Source organism: Gasterosteus aculeatus, chromosome 8 (genome assembly GCF_964276395.1).
Source record: "Gasterosteus aculeatus chromosome 8, fGasAcu3.hap1.1, whole genome shotgun sequence".
In the NCBI taxonomy this organism is placed as follows: Eukaryota; Metazoa; Chordata; class Actinopteri; order Perciformes; family Gasterosteidae; genus Gasterosteus; species Gasterosteus aculeatus.
The window spans coordinates 5,626,414-5,650,055 of NC_135695.1; the positions used below are offsets into that span (position 1 = coordinate 5,626,414).

A 23,642-nucleotide genomic window follows, 5' to 3' on the forward strand; every position below is an offset into this window, starting at 1 on the left:
TAAACACTGCAATAATACTGTAAACTTTAAACAATTCATATATTGTTCATAGTTTGAAGTTAAACAATTCGAAGCTGTAGTTTGAAGCCAAGTGGTTTTTATTTGTCTATATTTAGGGTATTGTTCATTGTTCAATTTCATGTATGGGTTCAGACACTGGTATTGTTTTAAATGTGTCGGTTTAGCATCGGTAGCTGGTTAGCTTAGCATAACGACTGCAGACAAGAGGGCTCGAACGGGAGGTTTAACGACCCGGATTCAAGAGTTTATATATTTCCGACTTGAAACAATGGACCAAAATCAAAAATCGTTCTTTATTTATTCTTTAAAGTGTTTGCTTTCAAGATCAAGATGAACGGGTCATAGAAAACAAACAGAGCAAAGTGTTTTATGCAGCATGTGAAGTGGATGAGCTCCATCAATACAGATACACCGTCCACACACACGTTTACTTTAAAGGCTCATTTCCATATTCAAGATACCTTCACTGTAACCATAGAGACGTGACATCATGATGGAACATTTCTCCATGTTCCATGTTCTAAGCTCCATGTTCCATGTTCTATGCTCCATGTTCTAAGCTCCATGTTCTAAGCTCCGTTCACCTCAGCATAAGGTCTGTGGCACATTCAGTCAGTTAGTTTCAAACTACACACACTGAAGTTTTCCAGAGAGAAACTTGCAGAAAGTAACCGTAAGGCCTCAGGAGTGTGAAGAGGAGATGAAGACGCCTTCTGCTGCACTCAACAGAGCTGAAGGTAAGTGAGGAGTCCAGACAGACTGCAGCCGTACGGCTGTGAATGATGTGATGTGTCGGTGTATCGCGTGGTGAAAGCTGTGATTTACAGTTAGTACTTGAGATAAACCTCTGATTCCTGCTGTTATCATGTACATGTACACAGAGACGCATATAAAAGATATAAAAGTACTTACACAGAGACACTCTAACATGTTGTTATGCACAGAGACTCACTAAACATGAAAAGCATATACAGAAATACACTTTAACAACCACATTATATAATGTAGATACAAACATGAAATAACTAAATGAAGGTACATCAAATTAAAATAATTGGATCTATGAATGTTTTCTCACATCCCGATGATCCTCCTCACGTCTCTTCTCCTTGTCTCTTACCCACAGGCACCCTCTCCCTTTTCCCCCTCTATCTGTTTCTGGCCCTCTCCCCACCCTCTCTCTTCTTTTCCCCCTCTATCTGTTTCTGCCCCCACTCTCCCATTGCCCCCCACTCTCTTCCCCCCGCACCCATCTCTCTCCCTTCCTCCCCACTTCATTTTTTTTGTTTTTCAAATGAACAAAACGTTTGACCTGGATTTGCTCCATATATGTGTGTGTGTGTGTGTGTGTGTGTGAGAGAGACTTTCTTCAGGTGTGCTGGGGACGTCCCTCATGCAGCTGACCATCATGGGGGTAAATGGCTGTGCCAAGCCAGTGTGGGGGGATCTTCAGTGGAAGCCAGAGCGGAACCAGAGACGCGTGAAAAAGGAAAAGGAAAAAGGAGCCGTACTCGTCTTTTGGCAATAAATGTTTCCTGATTCCTGTTGGAGATTTTGTTCTACACACTAACAACATTAACGTGTTACTAACTTTTATTTCTTTCTTCTCAGGAACTAAACATGAAAAGCATATACAGAAATACACTTTAACAACCACAATGTATAATGTAGATACACACATGAAATAACTAAATGAAGGTACATCAAATTAAAATAATTGGATCTATGAATGTTTTCTCACATCCCGATGATCCTCCTCACGTCTCTTCTCCTTGTCTCTGCAGACCAACAGGACGCCATCAGGACGCCATCAGGACATCATCAGGACGTCACGTCACCGGGGCGCGCTGAGAGTCGACCCCTCAGGAGCAGCTCCAGATCCACACAAAGACTCACTAACGTTTCTATTTACCCACAGGCCCTTTTCCCCCTCTATCACTTTCTGGCCCTCTCCCCACCCTCCACTCTCTCCCTCTCATTTTCCCCCTCTATGTGTTTCTGCCCCACTCTCCCGTTTATTGTGTTTTTTTTTTTGTTAAATATGTCACGTGTTTATTATTATTTGAAAATAAATTTTGATAAAAATAAAACCAAATGAATCCATTTTCTTTTTTTCAGACCAAAGAGAATCACGTGTTCTTTATTACTTGTTGACTTAAATGAAGTGAAACAGCAATGATGTTGCTGCAGGACAAACTCTCCCAGCTGCACGTGCCCGACTCCACCTGCAAGTGGATCACTGACTTCCTGTCTGACAGGAAGCAGCACGTGAAGCTGGGGAAACATGTCTCAGCCTAAAGTAGATGTTTCCTACATGGAACATTTTGATTAAAACATGAATGTTTCTAAGAAATGAAGTCAGGCAACTGAAAGCACAAACAAATCCAATAAAACAAATTCAAACCCCGAGTTCAACAAGATGTGTGAGCGATCAGAAAAATGTGTGTTAACTGCTCCCAAAATGACAAATCCTAAATATTCTAATAGGCTAATTTACTCGCTCCAACGTTAATGGTAACTTGATCTCAACCGTCTCTAGTGATTGAAATCAGCCAACGAATCAGAGGGTTTGTTCCCGTCGTCGATGTTCAAGACAATTTTTGAACCCTGTAACACATCTAGTTGTCTTTTTATTTATTATGGTATAATACTAAATACTAAATTAATGTATTAAATAATAGTTAGACACAAATCTATCGATACGAATCTTGTTGGAGAAGTGATGAACTACTAGATAACAACTCTTGTGGAGCACAGAAGAGGCTGAAAAAGGTCCTCAGGCGGCTGTGATTGGGACCTCCGGTGTGCAAGTAAAACAACTTTCTGACCCCCTTCAGTCCTTAGAAGGGTTCCCAGGTTACAAATGAGTACGGCACATTGAGTTTAACCCTTGTATTATGTTGAGAAAAAAATACGTTTATTATGTTGCGGGTCATTTTGACCCGTATTGTCTAAAAGCACACAAAACAGTCAAAAATGAAGTTAAACCAATAATAACTTTGTTTTAGATTAAACAAACATTAAGAAGAGATGAGAAGAAGAGATATACAATTCAAACACTATATTAAAGAACTCCTGATATCATGTTTTTCTTCGTCACAAACACTTAATTTAACACTTTCATTTAACTTGCCCCATTCTCCTGGGGTTTTCAATGTTCAACATTTTCAGTGTTCCCCACATGATGGACAGAATGTGACGGTGTGCTTTCTGCAGATGTACTTCTTGCACCTCACACAACAGGTACTTGTTTTACTGTCATCTCGGGAGGGACAGACTTGGCATCTTTTGCGTTTCTTTGCACCTGTATCCGAAGGATCCATTGTGGGTTGGTCAGATGCCCTGCCCTGGACCTTTGTGATGACAGCTGCAGCTGCTGGGGTTCGAGCTGGCCTGGCCCAGTTCTGGATCTTGGGAGTGACAAGTGCTTTGCCTAGTTCTTCCAGGAAAAGTCGACGTCGGTACAGTTTGCTGGCATTCCACTGCTGGTTGATCTCAATCCACAGCACATAGGCATTGTAAGCAGACACATCCACAATGTTGTAGAAAACCACCAAGGGCCAACGGGCAGTCTTGCGCTGGCAGCTATATGTGGCTGTGACTTTGTCAAGATTGTCAACTCCTCCTTTGGTGGCGTTGTAATCCAGGATCATTTGTGGCTTCATGTCCTCTCTTGTGCTCAGAGAAGCATCTTTGTGCATTGTGCTCATCACAAGAACATTCTTGTTTCTCTTTGGGCAGTAAGAAACAAGTGTTGTTTTCTCCGTGAAAGCAAATTTTGAGGAATGCAGAGGTCTTCCTTGCATCTTCAAAATCTCACTGGGAAGTTCTGGTTTATTTTTTCTGACTGTTCCCAACATAGTCAGCTTTCTCTCCTGAAGTTCATCTCCAAGACGGTAGGATGTAAAGAAGTTGTCACATGTGATGTTGTGACCTTGCAGCCCTTCAGTCATCTCCAATACCACACGCATTCCCTGATTCTTCTCAGGTGCTCCTCCAGGTGGCTTTCCAGTATATACCTGCAGGTTCCACGCATAACTGGATTTTGCATCACAGGCTGCCCATATTTTGATGCCATATTTCGCAGGCTTGCTTGGCATATACTGTCGGAAAGGACAGCGTCCTCTGAATGGAACAAGGCGCTCATCGACAGTAACATGGGGGCCAGGATTATACAGTAAAGGCAGGATTTCGACCCATTTATCCCAGACATCTCTGATCGCTGCAAGTTTGTCTCTCTCGCGTCGACCAGCTCTGGTGTCACGGTTGTCAAATCGGATCACACGAGAGATCATGTGAAATGTCTCCAAAGACATTGTTGCTCGGAAGATTGGCCTTCCATTCTCTTCATCCCATAAACTTGCAGTTGCTTCACCCTTTGACCTGTATACTCCAGCTAACACCAGAATTCCAATGTAAGCATGCAAGTCAGTTGGATCTAGTGGCTTCCATTTTTCTTGAAAGACACGCCTCCCCTCCAAGTTGGTCATGTTCAGGATTATCTTCTCTATGGGTGGGGATATGAAGAGCTGAAATGCTGATTGAATATCATCAACTCTTGTGACAGCAAATCTTGTCGGACCAGGAGTCATTTTGATGACATTTGATGATGACAATCTGCCTCGGCTTTGGTGTGGTGATGTTGACCATTTTACGTTACCATCTTTAGATGTCCATGTCCCCTCTGTGGATGACGTTTCTTGTTTTTCATCTGATGAAGGGAAACCGGCAGACTCGTCCTCTGAATCCTCCTCATCGTGGGGAAATTGATAATCTGGATCATCAATAGCATTGTCCTCTGGCTCTGAAGGATCCTCTGTCTCTGAAACATCTTCCTCTACATCACTATCCCAGTTCATAAGCTGTGATAATACTTCTTCAGCTGAAAATCGTCTGGAGCTCATTTTTGGTGTATTTCTCAGAGAAAGGGCATTGAAACAGTGAGAAGGACAGGGGAGAGAAAGTCTCTCTTCCATAAACACCTGGTTCTGATTGGCTTTTCAGAGGCAATCATAATAAAGTACATCAAAGAGACATGTTTATTTGGGATTTGAACAGCCACTTTGTGTCTGGGTCAAAATGACCCGCAACATCATCTTTGTATACAAACTGTGTGCAGACACTCCACGACACATCAAAGTGTCCAGATTTTACACAGCAGTTCATGACCCTAGATGAGGAAAAGTCAGAAAATTTCGTGGAAAAAAAGTAAGGATAACCTGCACTTTGGTCAACACAAAAATTGAAATGGGTCAAATTGACCCTAAACATAACATAAGGGTTAAAGGTTAAAGAAATATTCATGGGTTTTGATTTTGCGACCAGTGCAATCTCCCCCACTCCCTTTTCATGTGGAATGTCCTGACGAAGAGCCAACCCCAGTCCTCCAGATGTCAGGAGAGTCCACCAAGCAGGCAAGAGGATGACAAGGGCCGAGGAACGGAGAGGACGACCACGTGGACACGGCCCCCTCCACTTCAGGCCTTGGCCCCTCCTCCAGATGACCAGGGAAGAGGACCTCAGGGAGGCAGCGCCCTCCACCTCAGGCCTCGGCCTTCTCAATGAAGAGCCGAGCAGATGAGTACCTGTTGTCGTCCAAATGGGCCGACTTTCCCTGTAGGCTTTGCTTAGGCTCAAAGGCATAAAGGCGGCAGCATATTTTGTGAGTGACGCCGAGTGCGAAAAGTGGTCGGTGGCAGCTTCCTTTGTCAGGACGGCAGGTTCCGGTGGTCGGTGGCAGGTTCCCTTTTCGGAGCGGCAGGTTGCATTGGTCGGTGGTCGGTTCTTCCGGTGGTCGGTGGAAGGATCCTTTCTCAGTGGAGACATGGACCCGCCCCCTCCTCCTCATGCAAATGACATGTTAATGAGCATCTTCACGGCCACGCGTTCGCCGTAAATCATTTTTTTCTAACTTTATTGAGAATCAGGCACAACACAGCGACCTGCAAGTAGCGCAGCGTCTTAAATAAAGTGACGTGTGTCTTAACCTCGCCAGCGTCCTATGATGTAACGGTCGGTCGCATGAACCGTCGCCAGCTTCCCATGATGAAATTGCACTTTTATGTTCATGTTGAGTTTGTATCCTTATGTTTGAAATGCACTTATTGTGACCTTAGTCGCTTTGGATAAAAGTGTCAGCTGATGTAATAAACGACCTGTCAGTCTGTTCTGGTCATGGCCTGTCAATCTCTGTGATTACATCTACCACTCATGAACGTTAGGTCAGTCTGATTCAATCCTTAACAATTTCCCACCAACTTAAATAGGATCCATATCAGTGTATTCCCCCTTTTGACCTCATGAAAATGCGGGTTCTAAATTAGACTAATACCACCACATTTTACCTCATTGATGGGGTCTTCAGTCGCAGTGTCCCTTTCCTGCCAGGAGGGGTCGGCGTATACATTTCAATTCATAATTGTCTAATATTTGATTGTCAATATTATAACATTAACTAATATGTCTGTGTGTAAAACAAAGAAACGATTCTTGTCTCAACTGTATCAAATATTTTGAATATTATTATAAATATTTTGTTTTCCAAAACCGATTATTCTGCATCCCATGCGCAAATTTGGCTGCAGAAACCGGGGTGAGGTGGGTCACTGTATATTCCCCGCAGTTCTCCTCTCTTTCCACATCCAATGCATCCTTTAAAAAGCACATACATATTGTAGGTTAACACAAGTCTCCGTCCAACATGAAATAACAGTCTCTGCCTGCAAACTGACATGTATCAAAAGTCATTACATTACTGTAAACACATGGTTATGCAGCACAACATTTTCATTAATACCTCCAGAAAATGATTTGAATTTTCTCCAACAGCCTGCACATGTCTGAATTGTTTACATTTCAATTATTTCTCTTTTGTAGCTTTTGGAAAAATTTTCTGGAAAGACCAGCAGGGGTCTACTGCAGTAATTTGACTGTGACAGTGTCAAGGTACCCCCTTGAACTCTGTCACCTCTTTTTCAGAATAAAACCTCTGCTTGCCTTCATTTTTGTTATCAACGTAAAACAAAAAGAAAGCATCATGCCTAGGATGCTCTGAAACTCAGCCTTGATGACAACAGAGACATAGAGGGGGATGTTTCTGAAGGTCCTGAAGAACATTGATTGGCTTGTTGGCTTGATTTGCCTTGACTTTTAGTTAGCAGGTCATTATGACCCTGAGCAGCAGAGGTGTCTCACATATGTTTATCTCCATAACACAATGAAGAGAAGAACAATTCAAAAGGAAAAATAATTCAAAGAAATATATTGTTATAGTAGGGGAATGGAATTTATACATAGGTTTTAAAGATGTAGCAAAAAAAAGTGATCCAAAACAATACTTAGGAAAATGTGCGATTACATAATAGAATAAGTGTTGCAGGTCTCTCAACCAGTGTGTTTGTGTGTGTTGGGCGAGGTGGTATGGGGGGGGGGGGTGTGGGTGTTCAGATTTAAACTGAATGAGGATTTGAAGCAGAAAAACGGGTACAAATGTAGAATAAATTATTATTGATAAGAATCTATTAAGAGGTTATTTAATGAAGACAGAACTGACATTTTAGCAGCTATATTGTCTTCTCTTGAAAGATCTATTGAGAAAAGTAAGTCATGTTCTTCAACCAGGTAGTTGTGGACCAATACTAAAGTTTGATAGTGTGCTATTACTGATTCATTTGTTAACACAAAATTAACATTGTCATTGTGCTGAAAAAGGTGATAGGCGATCTCTGTAGAATATTTCCCAAAAAGAATTACACCGTGTCACATGACATGATCACCAGTGCATCCGTTCTTGTTAGTTGACCCTATTGTTACATAGTTTGTCCTATCAACGGATGATGACATTGCACAATTTTAACACATCATACATAGTTATTTGTTAAAAAAAAAGAAAAAGAACTAAATTGTACAAAAAGTGGATCCACGTAGAGATTGCTTTTATGGTCAATGTATCCCAGAAAGAAAACATAAAATAAATATGTAACGCCCCCGCCCCATGTGTAAAGATATACAACAGTATATAAGTATATAGATAAATAGTTTGACTAATACTACTTTCTTTTTATTATTTGATGTGTCACCATTGTCGCCCCATCTTCACGCTGATCTTCAACCAATCACTCGAGCTGTGTGAAGTCCCCTCGTGCTTCGAACGCTCCACCGTCATGGGATTAAATGACTACAGGCCCATCGTCCGTCTATGGTGATGAAACTTTGGAGAAGCTGGTGTTGGGGGATCTGTTTGTTTGTGGACTTTAGCTCTGTATTGAACACCATCATACCGGGGGGGCTTCTTCTACTCTCCCATCATGTCTACTCCCTGTTCTTCCATCGCTGTGTGGTTTGGATTGGCCACCAAACAAGACCACAGACTACAACGGAATCATCAGGTGCGCAGAGAGAATGATTGCCACAAGACTGCCCTCCATCCTGGACTTGTACATCTGAGGGGCGAGGAAACAAGCAGGAAAGATTACTGCAGATCCTGCGGACTAAGGAGACGACTTGTTAAATATAAGGTCAAATACATGTATCATTTTGAATGTATATTTTATATTGCATAGTTGATAAATCATTATTTCAAATTTAATTTAATTTTAATTATTTTATATATTCCTGTTTATTGAATGAACTGTGTGTTTTGAGACCTGACATGTAGGCAAAATCAAATTTGTACATATACGCATATATGGGAAATAAAACAGATTCTGTTCTTATTTCTGAGTGACACAAAGTTGTTCAAACAAGGACCCCTCCTGGCAGGAAAGGGACACTGCGACTGAAGACCCCATCAATGAGGTAAAATGTGGTGGTATTAGTCTAATTTAGAACCCGCATTTTCATGAGGTCAAAAGAGGGAATACACTGATATGGATCCTATTTAAGTTGGTGGGACCATGTCTCCACTGAGAAAGGATCCTTCCACCGACCACTGGAAGAACCGACCACCGACCAATGCAACCTGCCGCTCCGAAAAGGGAACCTGCCACCGACCACCGGAACCTGCCGTCCTGACCAAGGAAGCTGCCACCGACCACTTTTCGCACTCGGCGTCACTCACAAAATATGCTGCCGGGACGTCGCCATTAATGCTTTTGAGGTGGCCAATCTCTGACTGAGATCAATAGTTAAGAAACTCAGACATTTCTAATCACGTTACCACCAGAATGAAGGTTACATTCAGTATATTAGGCTGTTCGGTGGAGAGGAGAAGCAAAGGCAAATCATATTTTTACGTGTTCACGTGTCATCTCATAAAATGTAATGTTTATAAGAAACTTCCAGTTGTTTAAACAAGATGTTTTGTTTTGATCAATATTAATAATGTTAGAGACGAATTATATGGCTATAAACAGCTCATAATACATAATTAAAAATACTAATGACATTAGTTTTAATCCATACATATGTACTATTTTGTTTCCTAATCTTTTGAAGTGTTTTCTATACAGAGAAGCAGAAACACCCTGAAGGGCCTCAGCAAAGGAGAGGATGACCGGATTCAGCGACTTTGAAGGCTCACAGGTTTCAGAGCGGTTGGAATGAATTCAGCCACGTGGTCAAAAAGCCCGAAGCTGCTGTGATCGATCAGCAAGAGGATCACCATCTGCTCCTATGGATCAGCTGCGCGGACCCAAGTCCTTGGTGTTTGTTTACACATATTATAAGGTGCGGTCATGTGATCCGAGCGTCAACGCTGCATTCACTGCCTGAATAACTATTACTATAAGGCACATTTATACAAAGCGAACCTCTGATCTGCTGATGATGTACCGAGTTTGGCTCTCGACTCCTCCAGCCTCTGGATCTGGTTCTCGATAAAGAGCATCGCCAGAGCAAATGCCATTAGGTTAGGTGATGCCACGACAGTCACCCAAGGCGTTTCTTCCTCTCCTCCAGCTGTCTGAGGGGTGCCAGCCTGTCCCGGTGTAACGCCACCCAGCGCCCCCTGCCAGGCATCTGCACCCGGTAGACAACCTCTCCCAGCCGCTCCAGGACCAGACACGGTCCCACCCAGTGGCTTTCCAGCTTAGGGCACCTGCCTTTCTTCCGTTCAGGAGTGTATGTCCACACCAGCTCCCCAGCCGCAAAGTGTCGGCCCTTGGCCCGGACGTCATAATTCCTCTTTTGTCGCACGCCCGCACTACGCATGTGCAGAGTCCAAGCAGTCCTGCAGCCGCCTGGCGTAGTCCGGGCCTGTGAGTGGGAGAGGGCCCAGAACGTCTACCCCCAGCCGCTGCATGGGCCCCCCCACTGGAAACTGCTGTAGCTGAGCCCTGGACTGGCCCTGTGGTCCTTTGCAGGCAGTGCAGAGATCACAGCACCGACAAAAGTCTTCAACGTCTCTCCTCAGCCGCCCCAAATAGAAGGCTTGACAGACCCGCAGGAGTGTATTGGTCACCCCAAAGTGACCGGAGCCTGCAGAGCCATGCATGGCTTCGAGAACAGCCCCTGCATCCCTCTGGGTACCACCGCCTGCCACTTTTTCTCTCCCGACGCTGGTTCCAACCATGCCCGCTGAAGGACCCCATCAGCCAGCTGCAAAGAATTAGCTTTAGCCCACAGCCCTTTTGTCCATGGGGAGAGAGCGGCCACCTCCTCCCAGGGCGGCCGCTGCCGCGCCTCCACCCACAGCATCACTGGCTGCACGACCGGGTCTTGTTGCTGTTCCGCGGCCCAGATAGCATTGTCCACCACCAGCAGCTCTCTACAAGCCCCGACAGTCTTCACACTCCTTTCTGTCCTGCTTGTTTGGCCCCAGAACCAGCTGCTGTTCTCTGACCTTTCTGCGGTCACAATACCGGCAGTCGTCTTCACTGCAGGGTCGACGGGACAGTGCGTCAGCGTTGCCATGCCGTTCTCCAGCACGGTGAACCACGCTGAACTCGTAGCCTTGCAGCTCCTCCAGCCAACGAGCCAGCTGTCCCTCAGGCTCTTGGAATGTCATCAGCCACTGCAGTGAGGCATAATCAGTGCGTACAGTGAAGGGGCGGCCACACAGGTAGTACTTAAAATGCAGTGCGGCAAAGACGACAGCAAGCAGCTCCCTACGTGTGACGCAATACCGCCGCTCAGCTTTATTCAGGGCTTTGCTGTAGTAGGCCACAACCCTCTCTCCTTCCGGCCATGCCTGTGATAGGACTGCCCCCACTGCATCGCCGCTAGCGTCTGTGTCCAGAACAAAAGGCACTTCGGGGTCAGGGGCTGCAGAAGGACCAGCCCTGGACCCCTGGTCCCGCAAAAAGTCCAAGCCTAAAATACAGGCATCTTGTAATTCCGCTACCCACACAGTGTGTCTCATTTCCCCCAGTCAATATCAGCTGCCCTCTCCCTTTCATTGGTGCTAGCTCACCAGTTACTGTGCGGAGCTGAACTGCTGTGTCCTCCAGCTGTGTACCCACTGGCACCACCTCCAATGTGATCGTTGACCCTGTGTCCACTAGGGCGGTGCATGAAACCCCCTCGATGCAAATGGGAATAAGTCCGATATGGAAGTCCTTCCCACCACAACCACATTCTGCCCCCGGCCCATGCTGTACTGAGAGGCCCTGCTGGCCACAACCAGTGACGAATGGGACTTAAGGGTGGGGGCACGCAGCGTCCCGTCTACTGCGTCCCCTTGTCGTTTCCCAGAGCTTTAGTCGAGGCTGGGCAATTCCTCACCAAGTGTCCAGCTTGGCCACATCCCCAGCAGAGGCGCGGCTGTTGTTGTGGCCGCACCGGGGCCTGTGTTTGTTGACGCCTGGCAGGGGGCATAGCCAACCCCCTGATCATCTCGGTCACCTCGTCCACCCACAGCGGCCGCTCCGACATTGTCTCTCCTACCGCCCTGACCATTGGAGAAGCATCGTGCTGTGCAGCGCTCATGACCATCTCCCTCTCCAGCGCGTACTCCAGTGCGTCAGTCAGGGTTTGGGGGCGAGCCAACTGAGTGTGAGCCCGCAGATCAGATGGCGAGAGAATCCTGACAAACTGATCACGTGCAAGCTCCGTTTGCACTGGCGTAGGCATATGCGCGTATGCTCGTCGTGTCAGTCCTTCGATGTCGTTTGCCAACGTGATCAGGGACTCCCCAGTTCGCCTCTGACATCCATGCAGCTCCGAGCGCAGCAGCTCCGAACGAAAACATTGTCCAAACCGAAGCCCTAGAGCACCAGCCAGGGCTCCATAATTACCCCTCTCACTCAGGTCTAAAAGCAGCAGGCAAGACAGTGCATCATCCGTCAAACAAAGGGCGAGCTGGAGGGCTTTCTGTTCATCTGACCAGCTGTTTGCACGAGCTAAAAGCTCGAACTGAGCATGAAAAGCCTCCCAGTCTGGCGCATATTTCGCCGTTTTCATGCCTACCGGCACTCGCTGTCCCTGAGCGCCGCCATCTTTGTTTACGTTTTGTCCATGCACGTTCCCGGGCGGCAAATTTTCGCGCGCTGTGTAGCTAGCGTCAGCGCTAGCCGTCGCTAAGCCAGGACCCCCAGCGGATGTTGGTGGCTGTAACTCACGTATCATCTCCCTTCCCAAACTGTCCACGGAAAAACGTTGTCCTCCCAGCACTTGAACAGGACGAGGTTATCTGTACTCGTTGTCCTCCTCCTCCTTCTTGACACAAAAACCTCTGCCAAAAGAACGCTCCATCTCCACCAGAAAAAGCGTCCACCAAACAGTAGTCCGCCAATGCCCGAGCGGTCGACTACGTTATCACAATCAGAAGTTTTCTTCTGACACCAGTTGTAACGTTCCGTGTCAATAAAGAGCCAGTTTCTTATCACTCGGGTTTATTGTTGCCTGTTGTCGGCCACAACCACGCCGCTCCACAACACCCGGTCATTTTCTAGTCAGAACTCAACTTCCCGTGAACCCCGAAACTACAGACATACCCCAACCCTGGCCTACGTAACAGTAACATTAATCAGAACCATATGCATTTATGAACTTAAGACACGCTACAGTATGTTTGTGTTTGTGGTGTCTGATGTTATAATAGAGCAGGTGATCCAAACCCTCCATTGTCCAGTCAGACCAGTAACAGGAAGAAGTGAAGCTGGTGCTCTGCTATCTTCCCCGCTGACTACAGGTAAGCGCACACCCTCACAGGTGCAATGATCAGAGCAGCTTCTCGAAGCCTTTTGATGGAATATAAACGTGATTTTTGTTGAAGTCACCTGCTGTTAAAGCCAGCCAGCTATTTCATGAGCTCTGCTTTTAGGTTTGCAGATATTCTGCATTAGTGTGTCAGCAGAACTACAGCACTGCTTCAACATGTTTAGGAAAGGATTCTAAATTGAGATGAACGTGTCACCTCCATTCAGCTGCCAACGAAGAAAAAATGTATACAAGTACTTATGATAATTCAACCTCCACATTGAGAGACAAAATCACAGTATTTAAACCCCACGTTTAGGACTGTTACGTCCGGTCCATAAGGGAATAAATGCCTCTCTCCCCACATCCCGATCAGGCACGTGCACAGACATTGACCCAGACACAGAGCTTTATTTAGGAATAGTCGATTTGACCCCTCTCATGTATTTTTGGGTACCGAGGACCGGTGCCACATTGGTGCCCACGCCAACCGGTAACTACCGTACCGGAACGCAACTCCGGTTTCGGTGCCGGAGCCGATTGAAACACTTGATTTAAACACTGTGATGACTCCGTCCTCGCAGCAGCTAACGACAGCTCGCTACTCATCTACCTTCTATTCACATTCATTTAGGTCCGGGTTTGTCATTAAGCTGCATACAATTGTATTAATTTCCTTCCGCAAATGACGGGAGATCTTTTGATTTATTTCGCTTTGTCTTTATTCTACGCAACAAAGGGTCAACTAAATATACAATTAATACATTCTGTCCTCTGCAGCTCTTCTGTGTTGCACGTCAATACTTTGAGACAAACAAGGTCAATCTAACGTAAATGCTTTTCAATATATGTTACATATCTGTCCTTCCTGCACAATGAGCATGAATCTAAAATTAAATTATTAATATTCCCCAAATTCCAATTAACTACTCTTCTGGCTGTTGGTAGATAAACACTGCAATCATACTGTAAACTTTAAACAATTCATATATTGTTCATAGTTTGAAGTTAAACAATTCGAAGCTGTAGTTTGAAGCCAAGTGGTTTTTATTTGTCTATATTTAGGGTATTGTTCATTGTTCAATTTCATGTATGGGTTCAGACACTGGTATTGTTTTAAATGTGTCGGTTTATCATCGGTATCGGAAAAACCCAAACGATTCTCATCCCTACTCTCATGTCTGTGCGCTCAACGCGAAGCTAAAGCCAGCCGCTGGTTAGCTTAGCATAACCACTGCAGACAAGAGGGCTCGAACGGGAGGTTTAACGATCCGGATTCAAGAGTTTATATATTTCCGACTTGAAACAATGGACCAAAATCAAAAATCGTTCTTTATTTATTCTTTAAAGTGTTTGCTTTCAAGATCAAGATGAACGGGTCATAGAAAACAAACAGAGCAAAGTGTTTTATGCAGCATGTGAAGTGGATGAGCTCCATCAATACAAATACACCGTCCACACACACGTTTACTTTAAAGGCTCATTTCCATATTCAAGATACCGTCACTGTAACCATAGAGACGTGACATCATGATGGAACATTTCTCCATGTTCCATGTTCCATGTTCTAAGCTCCATGTTCCATGTTCTAAGCTCCATGTTCTATGCTCCGTTCACCTCAGCATAAGAAACACTGTCTGTGGCACATTCAGTCAGTTAGTTTCAAACTACACACGCTGAAGTTTTCCAGAGAGAAACTTGCAGAAAGTAACCGTAAGGCCTCAGGAGTGTGAAGAGGAGATGAAGACGCCTTCTGCTGCACTCAACAGAGCTGAAGGTAAGTGAGGAGTCCAGACAGACTGCAGCCGTACGGCTGTGAATGATGTGATGTGTCGGTGTATCGCGTGGTGAAAGCTGTGATTTACAGTTAGTACTTTGAGATAAACCTCTGATTCTTGCTGTTATCATATACATGTACACAGAGACGCATATAAAAGTACTTACACAGAGACACTCTAACATGTTGTTATGCACAGAGACTCGCTAAACATGAAAAGCATATACAGAAATACACTTTAACAACCACAATATATAATGTAGATACAAACATGAAATAACTAAATGAAGGTGCATCAAATTAAAATAATTGGATCTATGAATGTTTTCTCACATCCCGATGATCCTCCTCACGTCTCTTCTCCTTGTCTCTTACCCACAGGCACCCTCTCCCTTTTCCCCCTCTATCACTTTCTGGCCCTCTCCCCACCCTCCACCCTCTCTCTTCTTTTCCCCCTCTATCTGTTTCTGCCCCCACTCTCCCATTGTCCCCCACTCTCTTCCCCCCGCCCCCATCTCTCTCCCTTCCTCCCCACTTCATTTTTTTCATTTTTCATTTTTGTCATTTTTCATTTTTTTCATTTTTCATTTTTTTCATTTTTCATTTTTTTCATTTTTCATTTTTTTCATTTTTCAAACGAACAAAACGTTTGACCTGGATTTGCTCCATATATGTGTGTGTGTGTGTGTGTGTGTGTGTGTGTGTGTGTGTGTGTGTGTGAGAGAGACTTTCTTCAGGTGTGCTGGGGACGTCCCTCCTGCAGCTGACCATCATGGGGGTAAATGGCTGTGCCAAGCCAGTGTGGGGGGATCTTCAGTGGAAGCCAGAGCGGAACCAGAGACGCGTGAAAAAGGAAAAGGAAAAAGGAGCCGTACTCGTCTTTTGGCAATAAATGTTTCCTGATTCCTGTTGGAGATTTTGTTCTACACACTAACAACATTAACGTGTTACTAACTTTTATTTCTTTCTTCTCAGGAACTAAACATGAAAAGCATATACAGAAATACACTTTAACAACCACAATGTATAATGTAGATACACACATGAAATAACTAAATGAAGGTACATCAAATTAAAATAATTGGATCTATGAATGTTTTCTCACATCCCGATGATCCTCCTCACGTCTCTTCTCCTTGTCTCTGCAGACCAACAGGACGCCATCAGGACGCCATCAGGACATCATCAGGACGTCACGTCACCGGGGCGCGCTGAGAGTCGACCCCTCAGGAGCAGCTCCAGATCCACACAAAGACTCACTAACGTTTCTATTTACCCACAGGCCCTTTTCCCCCTCTATCACTTTCTGGCCCTCTCCCCACCCTCCACTCTCTCCCTCTCATTTTCCCCCTCTATGTGTTTCTGCCCCACTCTCCCGTTTATTGTGGGTTTTTTTTTGTTAAATATGTCACGTGTTTATTATTATTTGAAAATAAATTTTGATAAAAATAAAACCAAATGAATCCATTTTCTTTTTTTCAGACCAAAGAGAATCACGTGTTCTTTATTACTTGTTGACTTAAATGAAGTGAAACAGCAATGATGTTGCTGCAGGACAAGTCGCTCATATTAAAATATTTTACGGTCACAGGCGTTTCTTGGGGCCAGCGAGGGTGCAGCAGTGCGTGAGAGCTGACAAGTAACCACCATCAGTGTTTAATGAAGAAAAATTGGTTCATTCCCGCGTACCAGCTAAGGTCATTTGATTCAAACAATATAAAAAAATCTGACAAAGTCCATTATTGAACATAAAGCGAGTCAGGAGAAAACGATTCCTTAATCCGACTTAACCCGAGTGAGTCCGTGCTTCCTCGTTGTGGTCCTTCCTGTAGGCACCCATCTACCACCTGGCCCGTGTGATGTCGCAATATGGACCCTAACCCACACAGACGGACAGTAAATTAAATTATGATAACGTGTTCTTAATCTCCCTTTTACCTTCATATATTTTACCCTGTGGATCAATTTGATCCTCAATTTAACCCTCCATAAAAATAATCCTAATTAAAATATTTCCAAGTATATGTGTCAGAAACTTTGTGCTTGTTGGTTGACCACCTATAGCATTTATATTAAGAAAAGACACACCCCCATAGTAATAAGTCGTAAAGTAATAGTTGGCTCTATAAAATAAGTAGTACTTCCTCATGCATTGTATGAGGGGAAGTGTGTGGAGATAACTAACAATACCAACAGAAAGTTAGGGATCTATCAGGTAACCATAATTCAATTCCAAAAAATAAATACAACTTATTTGTTAGACTGGATCTACAGTTTTGAGGTCAAACAGCTCAAGAGAACATGTTTTGTAATTTACAGGTTTACATCATATGCAGTTGCTTCGATGGTCCTTATGTGAGAAACGTGCTGCAAAGTATGTGTGGCTTTGCTAAGTGGTGGTGATTGTCATCCAAGTTAAGGCCAATCAATTAAAACAAAAAATTGATATATTATATTGCAGTTCAAAGAGGCATTTATTTCTGCACTATGAACATCACAAGCTCAACACAAAGTCAAAGCGGGTGAAAGAAAGGATTGTGAAACAGCATCTGAGCTCTGATGCATCTCAACCGACAGCCACAGAGCAGTGATGCGCATCTCAGCCAGTAGGTGGCGCCACAGGTCCAAGGATGAGGATCCACAAATCTAAAGCTTCACCAATAAAAAGAGATTATCAGGCAATCAAACTGGAGCTAAAAATAACAAAGTGAGGTTTACTGAATTTAGACTGGAGCCATCTTTTAACCAAATGAACCACCAGTTGACTCAATTGAAGTCTGGTATTCAAAGGTTCTTACTGAGGCCTCCACCCTGGGTGGAAAAACGCATTTGCATGTAACCATGAACAAATACTTCACGTGAGAGGCTCCACAACCTAAACATCTGAAATACCTTGTGTAGAAGTGTTACAAACAATTCACAGTCTTCCCCGAGTCAGACTGGAGACAACAGAGCGCCGGCCGAGCAGCACCTGCTCTGACAGGGAAAACGACAAAGTAGAAAAGCAGCTGGTAAAAAGGTTCTGTCACATTGCCTTAATACCGAGACGTTACTACATTTAATTAAAAACAAGACATGTAATTAAATGGTACCACCTACTTATTACTTCCAGTAAGTGTGCTCAAGAAATGGGATTTCATGCAAATCATCTAAAACCTCTTTTCTGTCCGTTCCCTGGGAAATATAGAGATGCCCCAAAGGAGTCAAAGGAAGGATGTTGCCTTGGTATCAACGACCAGTCGAGAACTTCCATCAAACATACGCCTTCAATCTGAACGTATTCAATTAGAATGCCACAACTCTTGTATTCATCACGTAGTGCTGCAGGGCCGGAGATAAAGGGAACTACCATCGATAAACTATGACCAATGCATTTTCTACTGATAACACTAATTGGATAAACAACAGCACAACTTTAAATAGAGTTATTTCTTTCAGATGTTTTGATGATCTCTTTTCTGACAGAATATGTACAGATGAATGATAGATAGTGTGTTTGCAGTTCTCCACTAAACACAAAGAAAGGTTTGACCTTACAACAAACAGCTGGTTTAGACGTTGAGTCTATCAATATTTTTATTTTGTTGTGTCACATACTGAGGTGAATCATTTTGAATTACAACAAATAGAAATATCTTTGTTTCACAAAAAAATATCACTTCATGAATCACAAAACAGCATTCGCTAATTGCTAGTTGCGATTATACAAGCGTAGAAAAATAAAATGATAAAATCGACTACAATAAGTGTTCGGCAGCTCAGCCAAATTAAGGTAGAGAGAAATAAGAAAATAACCACATCATTGTTACGTAACCACCAAATAAAAATAACAAAAACAAAAAAAAACATCATCACAGAGCATCAGAAAACAGAGGTAACGATGAGCGACATGATTCTACACATAATCAAATTTCTGGTTGGACATCCTTCCGTCCGCGCTGTGCGCCCTGTAGGAGTCATTGAAGGCAGGGCGGGGTTTGGGGTCGGTCCTGTAGATAGTGTGGTGAGAGGAGGCTTTGTAGGCCATCCCGTCGTACCTGCAGAACATCAAAACACAAGCGGATTCAAATAAAGAACATCCCTCCACTCATTTACACATGCTGTTTTAATGGGGCCTCTTGAGCATCTGCAGCTGTGCTTTATATATCTAAAATAAATAAATATACACACACACACCAAATGACTCACATTTATATTTAGCTGAGTCCTTAGCTTTTAAAGGAGCATTTTTATAATTCTTTACTCTAGACACTCCTTGTGGACCCCCCCCCACCCCCCCCCCGTGCCGATAGCAGCCTCCTGGCCTCTGACACTTTGCTGCAGACAGAAGCTCTGGCGAAGTTGCCGCCAGGTTGTTGTTAGAGAGGTCAAGAAAGGTCAGAGATGACGCAGCGTACCGTTGCTTCGCATCCGAGGACATTCCACGGCAGGCCAGACACATCATGACGCCTCCGATGACCAGGACGGCTCCGCCGATCCAGCCCACGAAAAGAGCGGGGCCGAAGGTGTACCTGAACGAAAGACGGCGGTCAGTAAAAGACGCCGCGGCAGATAAAACCGGAGACGCTCGACTCGACTTTACCTCGGAGTCAGAGATCCCGAGAGTCCACCGATGCCCCCTCCTCCCATCATGCTGAACCCGCCATCGGCGTACGTCGTGAACCGAAAGCTTTGCACAATCAAGTTAGCAAAGGCCGACACCCCGGAAATGCCGCAGACGCCTGCGAATCACAAAGCAGGCGATGAGATGAACACAGAACTGAATCACAGGGACAACAGAACGAGACACTGCGAACGTGACGGCACCTCCGAGAAGAAACATGATGCCGGCTGTCAGAGTCATTGTGGCTTTGATGTTGTCCTCCATGTTCCCCATTTTCAAGCACTTGAGTGAAAATATGGCGATGAGGCCTCCGATGGCTCCGAGGACGATGCCGACGATCATCAAGGCCCGGACGGCCTGCAGCAGAGCTGAAAGTCAAAGTCACGCCGCTCAGAACGTCCCGCAGCAAACCATTCGCCAATAAAACCCGTCTGCAAGCCGTCAATACAGGTTGAATAGAGTATATTACTAAAATCAATACTTAATATTATACATATTAATACTATATAGTATTATGTATACTGTATAAAATATACTACAGAACAGACAGGACACAAGACTTGTTATCAATCAACGTTTCAAGTATTTTACTTAAGATATATGACAAAGAAAATAGGGATATCTCCAATAAACAAAGATTTTGTCATAGATCACCTTTAAAAAATCCTCAGTGAGTTCAAATTACCATTTCAAACAAAGCCAATACACACTGCATCCCTGTAATGCACACTCAGGCACGTCTACACAGGCACACGCATGTAAATTCTTACACCAAAACAAAAACGTTCTTTTTTTTTTACAAATTTTGTATACTAATGTTTTACCAATGCCGATTTATATCAAGAACATACTTGACGTATGCTTAGAGAGCTCACCACACTCGACATTTGCTTATGATTAAAAATAAATGTAGAAATTAAATTAAGATAGAATACGTTTTTCCAGCAGTAGCAATATAAAAACTCCTAAATCGAGGCACTACGAGTAAAACATTTTGACCCGAATGCCATCTTTCAATGGCCTGAGATATCGTACCTGTATTATTCCAGACTTAAGCCTTTAAGACCGTATGTACAGTATGCTCTTCACTACATTCAGCTGTTAAGTACAGATTGTGGAAATGTACTTTACATTGTGTGACACTCCGGTAAAGCTTGTGCTTGCTCAGCTAAGCTTTGGATGTCTCATCAAATTTCCATTTGATTCCGGAGAGACACCATCTTTTCTGCAGCCCGCTGCATTTTTAGGCGACGGCGGGAAAGAGAGGAAATCTGCCCTAAAACCTCCGGAATATTCTAAAGTACCCGCCGGAGAGCTCCCGGGAAAATGTTCTCCTTAATCCACCACGTGCAGAGCACGTTTGATAAACGTCTTGTCCCTCTCTTACCTGGCAGGCCCAGGATGGTGAAATAAGGCCTGCACTGCGTCGTACCGTACGACGTCCCCACACACGAGTTCCATAACCCAGAGTAGGTATAAAAATTTGTCACGACTGCAAAAGATCGATCCTGCAAGCTCCACATGTCCATCGCGGTCGCAGCTGAAATCAAGAATTGCCCCAACGCGGACAACATGAAGCCTATTAACTGAATCATCGAGGCGGCCATCTTAGATCTCCCAATGCTCCCACCAATGTCACGCGGCCGTGAAATGGCAGTGTGGGAGCTGCTGCTTATCTTTATGAATGCCTCAACAGGGAACAGGCCTTATCAGTTGTTTACCGCGTTTCTCGTGAGTCTTTTGTCCCAGTTTCGGGTTTACCATTTACACCCTTCATTAACAAAGGGCGCGGCTTCATCAGCATCATTTTCAGGAAGCTCTTTCTGAAAATCTCTTTTCTTAGTTCCTTCATTTTTGTATAAACAACAACTTAACAATACAATACAACGGCTTATCTAATTTATTCCCCCCCCGATATCCTAGAACAATGCCAGTAAGTAACAGCATAATATCCCCCCAAATACATGATGACCGCCACGCTCATAAAGTTCAGTTTGGGAATTTTCAGCTTTTAACCAACAAAAAATGTTTGACCTCAAATAAAATGTATTTTCTTGTGTTTTCTTCTTTTTTTTTTTTTTTAGGGGGTGGGGTCACTGAAGTATTTCCCTTCATTTTGCGCCTGCGTCGCTCATGACAAACGAAAGCGTACCTGGCAGTCCCAGAATGGTGAAGTACGGCCGGCACTCGGTGAATCCGGAGCTCTGCCGGACGCACGAGTTCCACAGGCCCGAGTACGAGTACACGGCCGTCACGGGGTTGTCGAAGAGGTCTTCCGTCGCCCACTGGTCCATCCCCGTCGCCGCTATTATTCCCGCCACCCCTAGCAAACTGAGAATGAAGCCCATCACCTGACAGAGGGTGGCCGCCATGTTGCCGTCGTCACTGTGCCGCTGAGGGAAGAGAATAAACCGCTCGCAGTCGTCTGCTCTGCGGCTCTGTGTTAGAATGTGATAACGGCGGGTTTGGAGACTAGAACCACTTGACCAGCGACCCGGCTTGTTTGCACACGGCCGTGTCGTGTACAGGAGTTGGGTGGAGCGTATTAGATGGACGACGAGATTGGTTGCTAGTCAGTAAGAAGTGAACGTGCGCGGGTCACTTAATGTTATTTATTACAAACGATACCCTGAGCTGCTGCTGCTGCTATTACCACTTTAAATTGAAAATGATGTCAATTCATCAAGTATTCAGTTTCTCACTATGAGCCGTCAGGTTCAAACAGGAACACGCAGTTTTCTATGACAGTTTTGGGGATTTCACATGATAAAGAGCTTTGTATTTGTTTTACCCTGTGGATTCATTATTTTGATAAATAACTTGAAAAATGAGTGCGCTTATCTACTTTTCCTGGTACGAATGTAACTAAATCTCATCTGGTGTATCTGAAGAAAACGTGTGGTGCAGAAAACAACTTGATATTTTGATGGTGGGTAATGTGTTTTTTTACCAACAATAAACTGTTGTTTTTAAGCAAATGGTACTAAACAGGAATCTGGATTTGTTAACTTTGTTCAGCCAGCTATTTCCCTCCATGTACAGTCATTGTGCTAAGCTAAACCAAGCTAACAACCTGGCCGCTGTGGTGCTGTTTATCTCACAGATGTGACTCATCTAACTCGCTGCCAGAAAGTGACCAAGCGTTCTTAACTTTATCTTTGGTTGTTGCTTTTTGAAGTTAATGTTTACTGTTTTGGTGGAATCTGCAGGGTTTTGAAAGAGCCTGAATGTTAGCGTTAGCTTGCTGCCATTCGTGTTCCTTTATCTTCTGACACACAACGTTCGGTCACGCGTTTTGGAAAAACCATGACACACTGCCTGGTGTCTACGGCTTCTTGCTTGAGTCACATCCTGATGGGCCGGGTAGATTCATCAGTTCCTTTAAGGTTCCTGTTTTTTCCGGTTGTTTTTAAGGCAAGATACTCAAGAGATGCGCATTTTCCCCCCCATTACATTGCAAAAACAGCAGGGCGACAATAAGCATTGCCCAGTTTTTAATAAGATATTTACGGCGTAGATGTGAGTTTGACGTTATAAAAATGAATGCTTCTATTTAGTTGGTTTATTTACAACTATTGATACATCAAGCAGTCAAAGCTTCTTTACAATTTCAACGTCTTATTATCCGTGTTATTATGTACAGATCTGATGCTTAATCTACACTCTTTTGACTGTTTTGTATTTGAAGAAAATGAACAGGCTTCCTGCAGCCTGGCTTAAGCGATACTGGATGACGATGTTGTCGGGGTGGCCCGGGCAAAAGTAAATACTGATATGATTGTAGCGAACTGAAACCAATTTGCATGTGACTGATATATCGAGGAGAACTGTAGACACCAGGGCCGAACAAAAACTGGGTTGGGGCCTCGTTCCGAGAAAAACACAGCCTTTATTAACACAGAATTTACATTTACAGTTGAGTAAACACACAGAACTGTAACTTTGTTAAATTTGAGTCAGGCAGGTTACTGGATTTGGTGTATAAACTTTGTTGAAAACGTCCAACATATTTTGTGCATTTTTTCAACATGAAAAGTAACAATGAGTTTTAACTTTAATAAAAGAAATTCTGAGTAAAAAGGCCAATGCCCGACAAAGAATTCTCTTTTTAGAACGGATATTATCCGTATTAATTATTTTAAGAATAATATAACATGCAAAATA

General features: G+C 44.0%; 1 protein-coding gene and 2 long non-coding RNA genes across 4 annotated transcripts; 2 read left to right on the forward strand and 1 right to left on the reverse strand.

Moving 5' to 3' along the window:
- The first annotated feature begins 631 nt into the window (after positions 1-631).
- LOC144411400 (uncharacterized) lies at positions 632-2,111 on the forward strand. Its single transcript, XR_013468556.1, has 2 exons — positions 632-1,719; positions 1,806-2,111. It is a non-coding gene; the product is annotated as an uncharacterized LOC144411400 (long non-coding RNA).
- An 11,335-nt stretch (positions 2,112-13,446) lies between these two features.
- LOC144411401 (uncharacterized) lies at positions 13,447-16,329 on the forward strand. Its single transcript, XR_013468557.1, has 2 exons — positions 13,447-15,937; positions 16,024-16,329. It is a non-coding gene; the product is annotated as an uncharacterized LOC144411401 (long non-coding RNA).
- Positions 16,330-18,422: 2,093 nt separating this feature from the next.
- LOC120823387 (claudin-18) lies at positions 18,423-21,960 on the reverse strand. 2 transcript variants are annotated; one of them, XM_040183297.2, is made up of 5 exons: positions 21,631-21,960; positions 19,682-19,846; positions 19,458-19,596; positions 19,273-19,386; positions 18,423-18,912 (listed from the first exon to the last, which is right to left on the reverse strand). In XM_040183297.2, exons 1-5 carry the CDS (start codon positions 21,848-21,850, stop codon positions 18,771-18,773), a joined length of 780 nt encoding a protein of 259 aa, XP_040039231.2. In that variant the 5' UTR covers positions 21,851-21,960; the 3' UTR covers positions 18,423-18,770. The 2 variants fall into 2 exon arrangements, with proteins under 2 accessions (XP_040039231.2, XP_040039232.2); XM_040183298.2 differs by lacking the exon at positions 21,631-21,960 and adding an exon at positions 20,866-21,133.
- Positions 21,961-23,642: the final 1,682 nt, after the last annotated feature.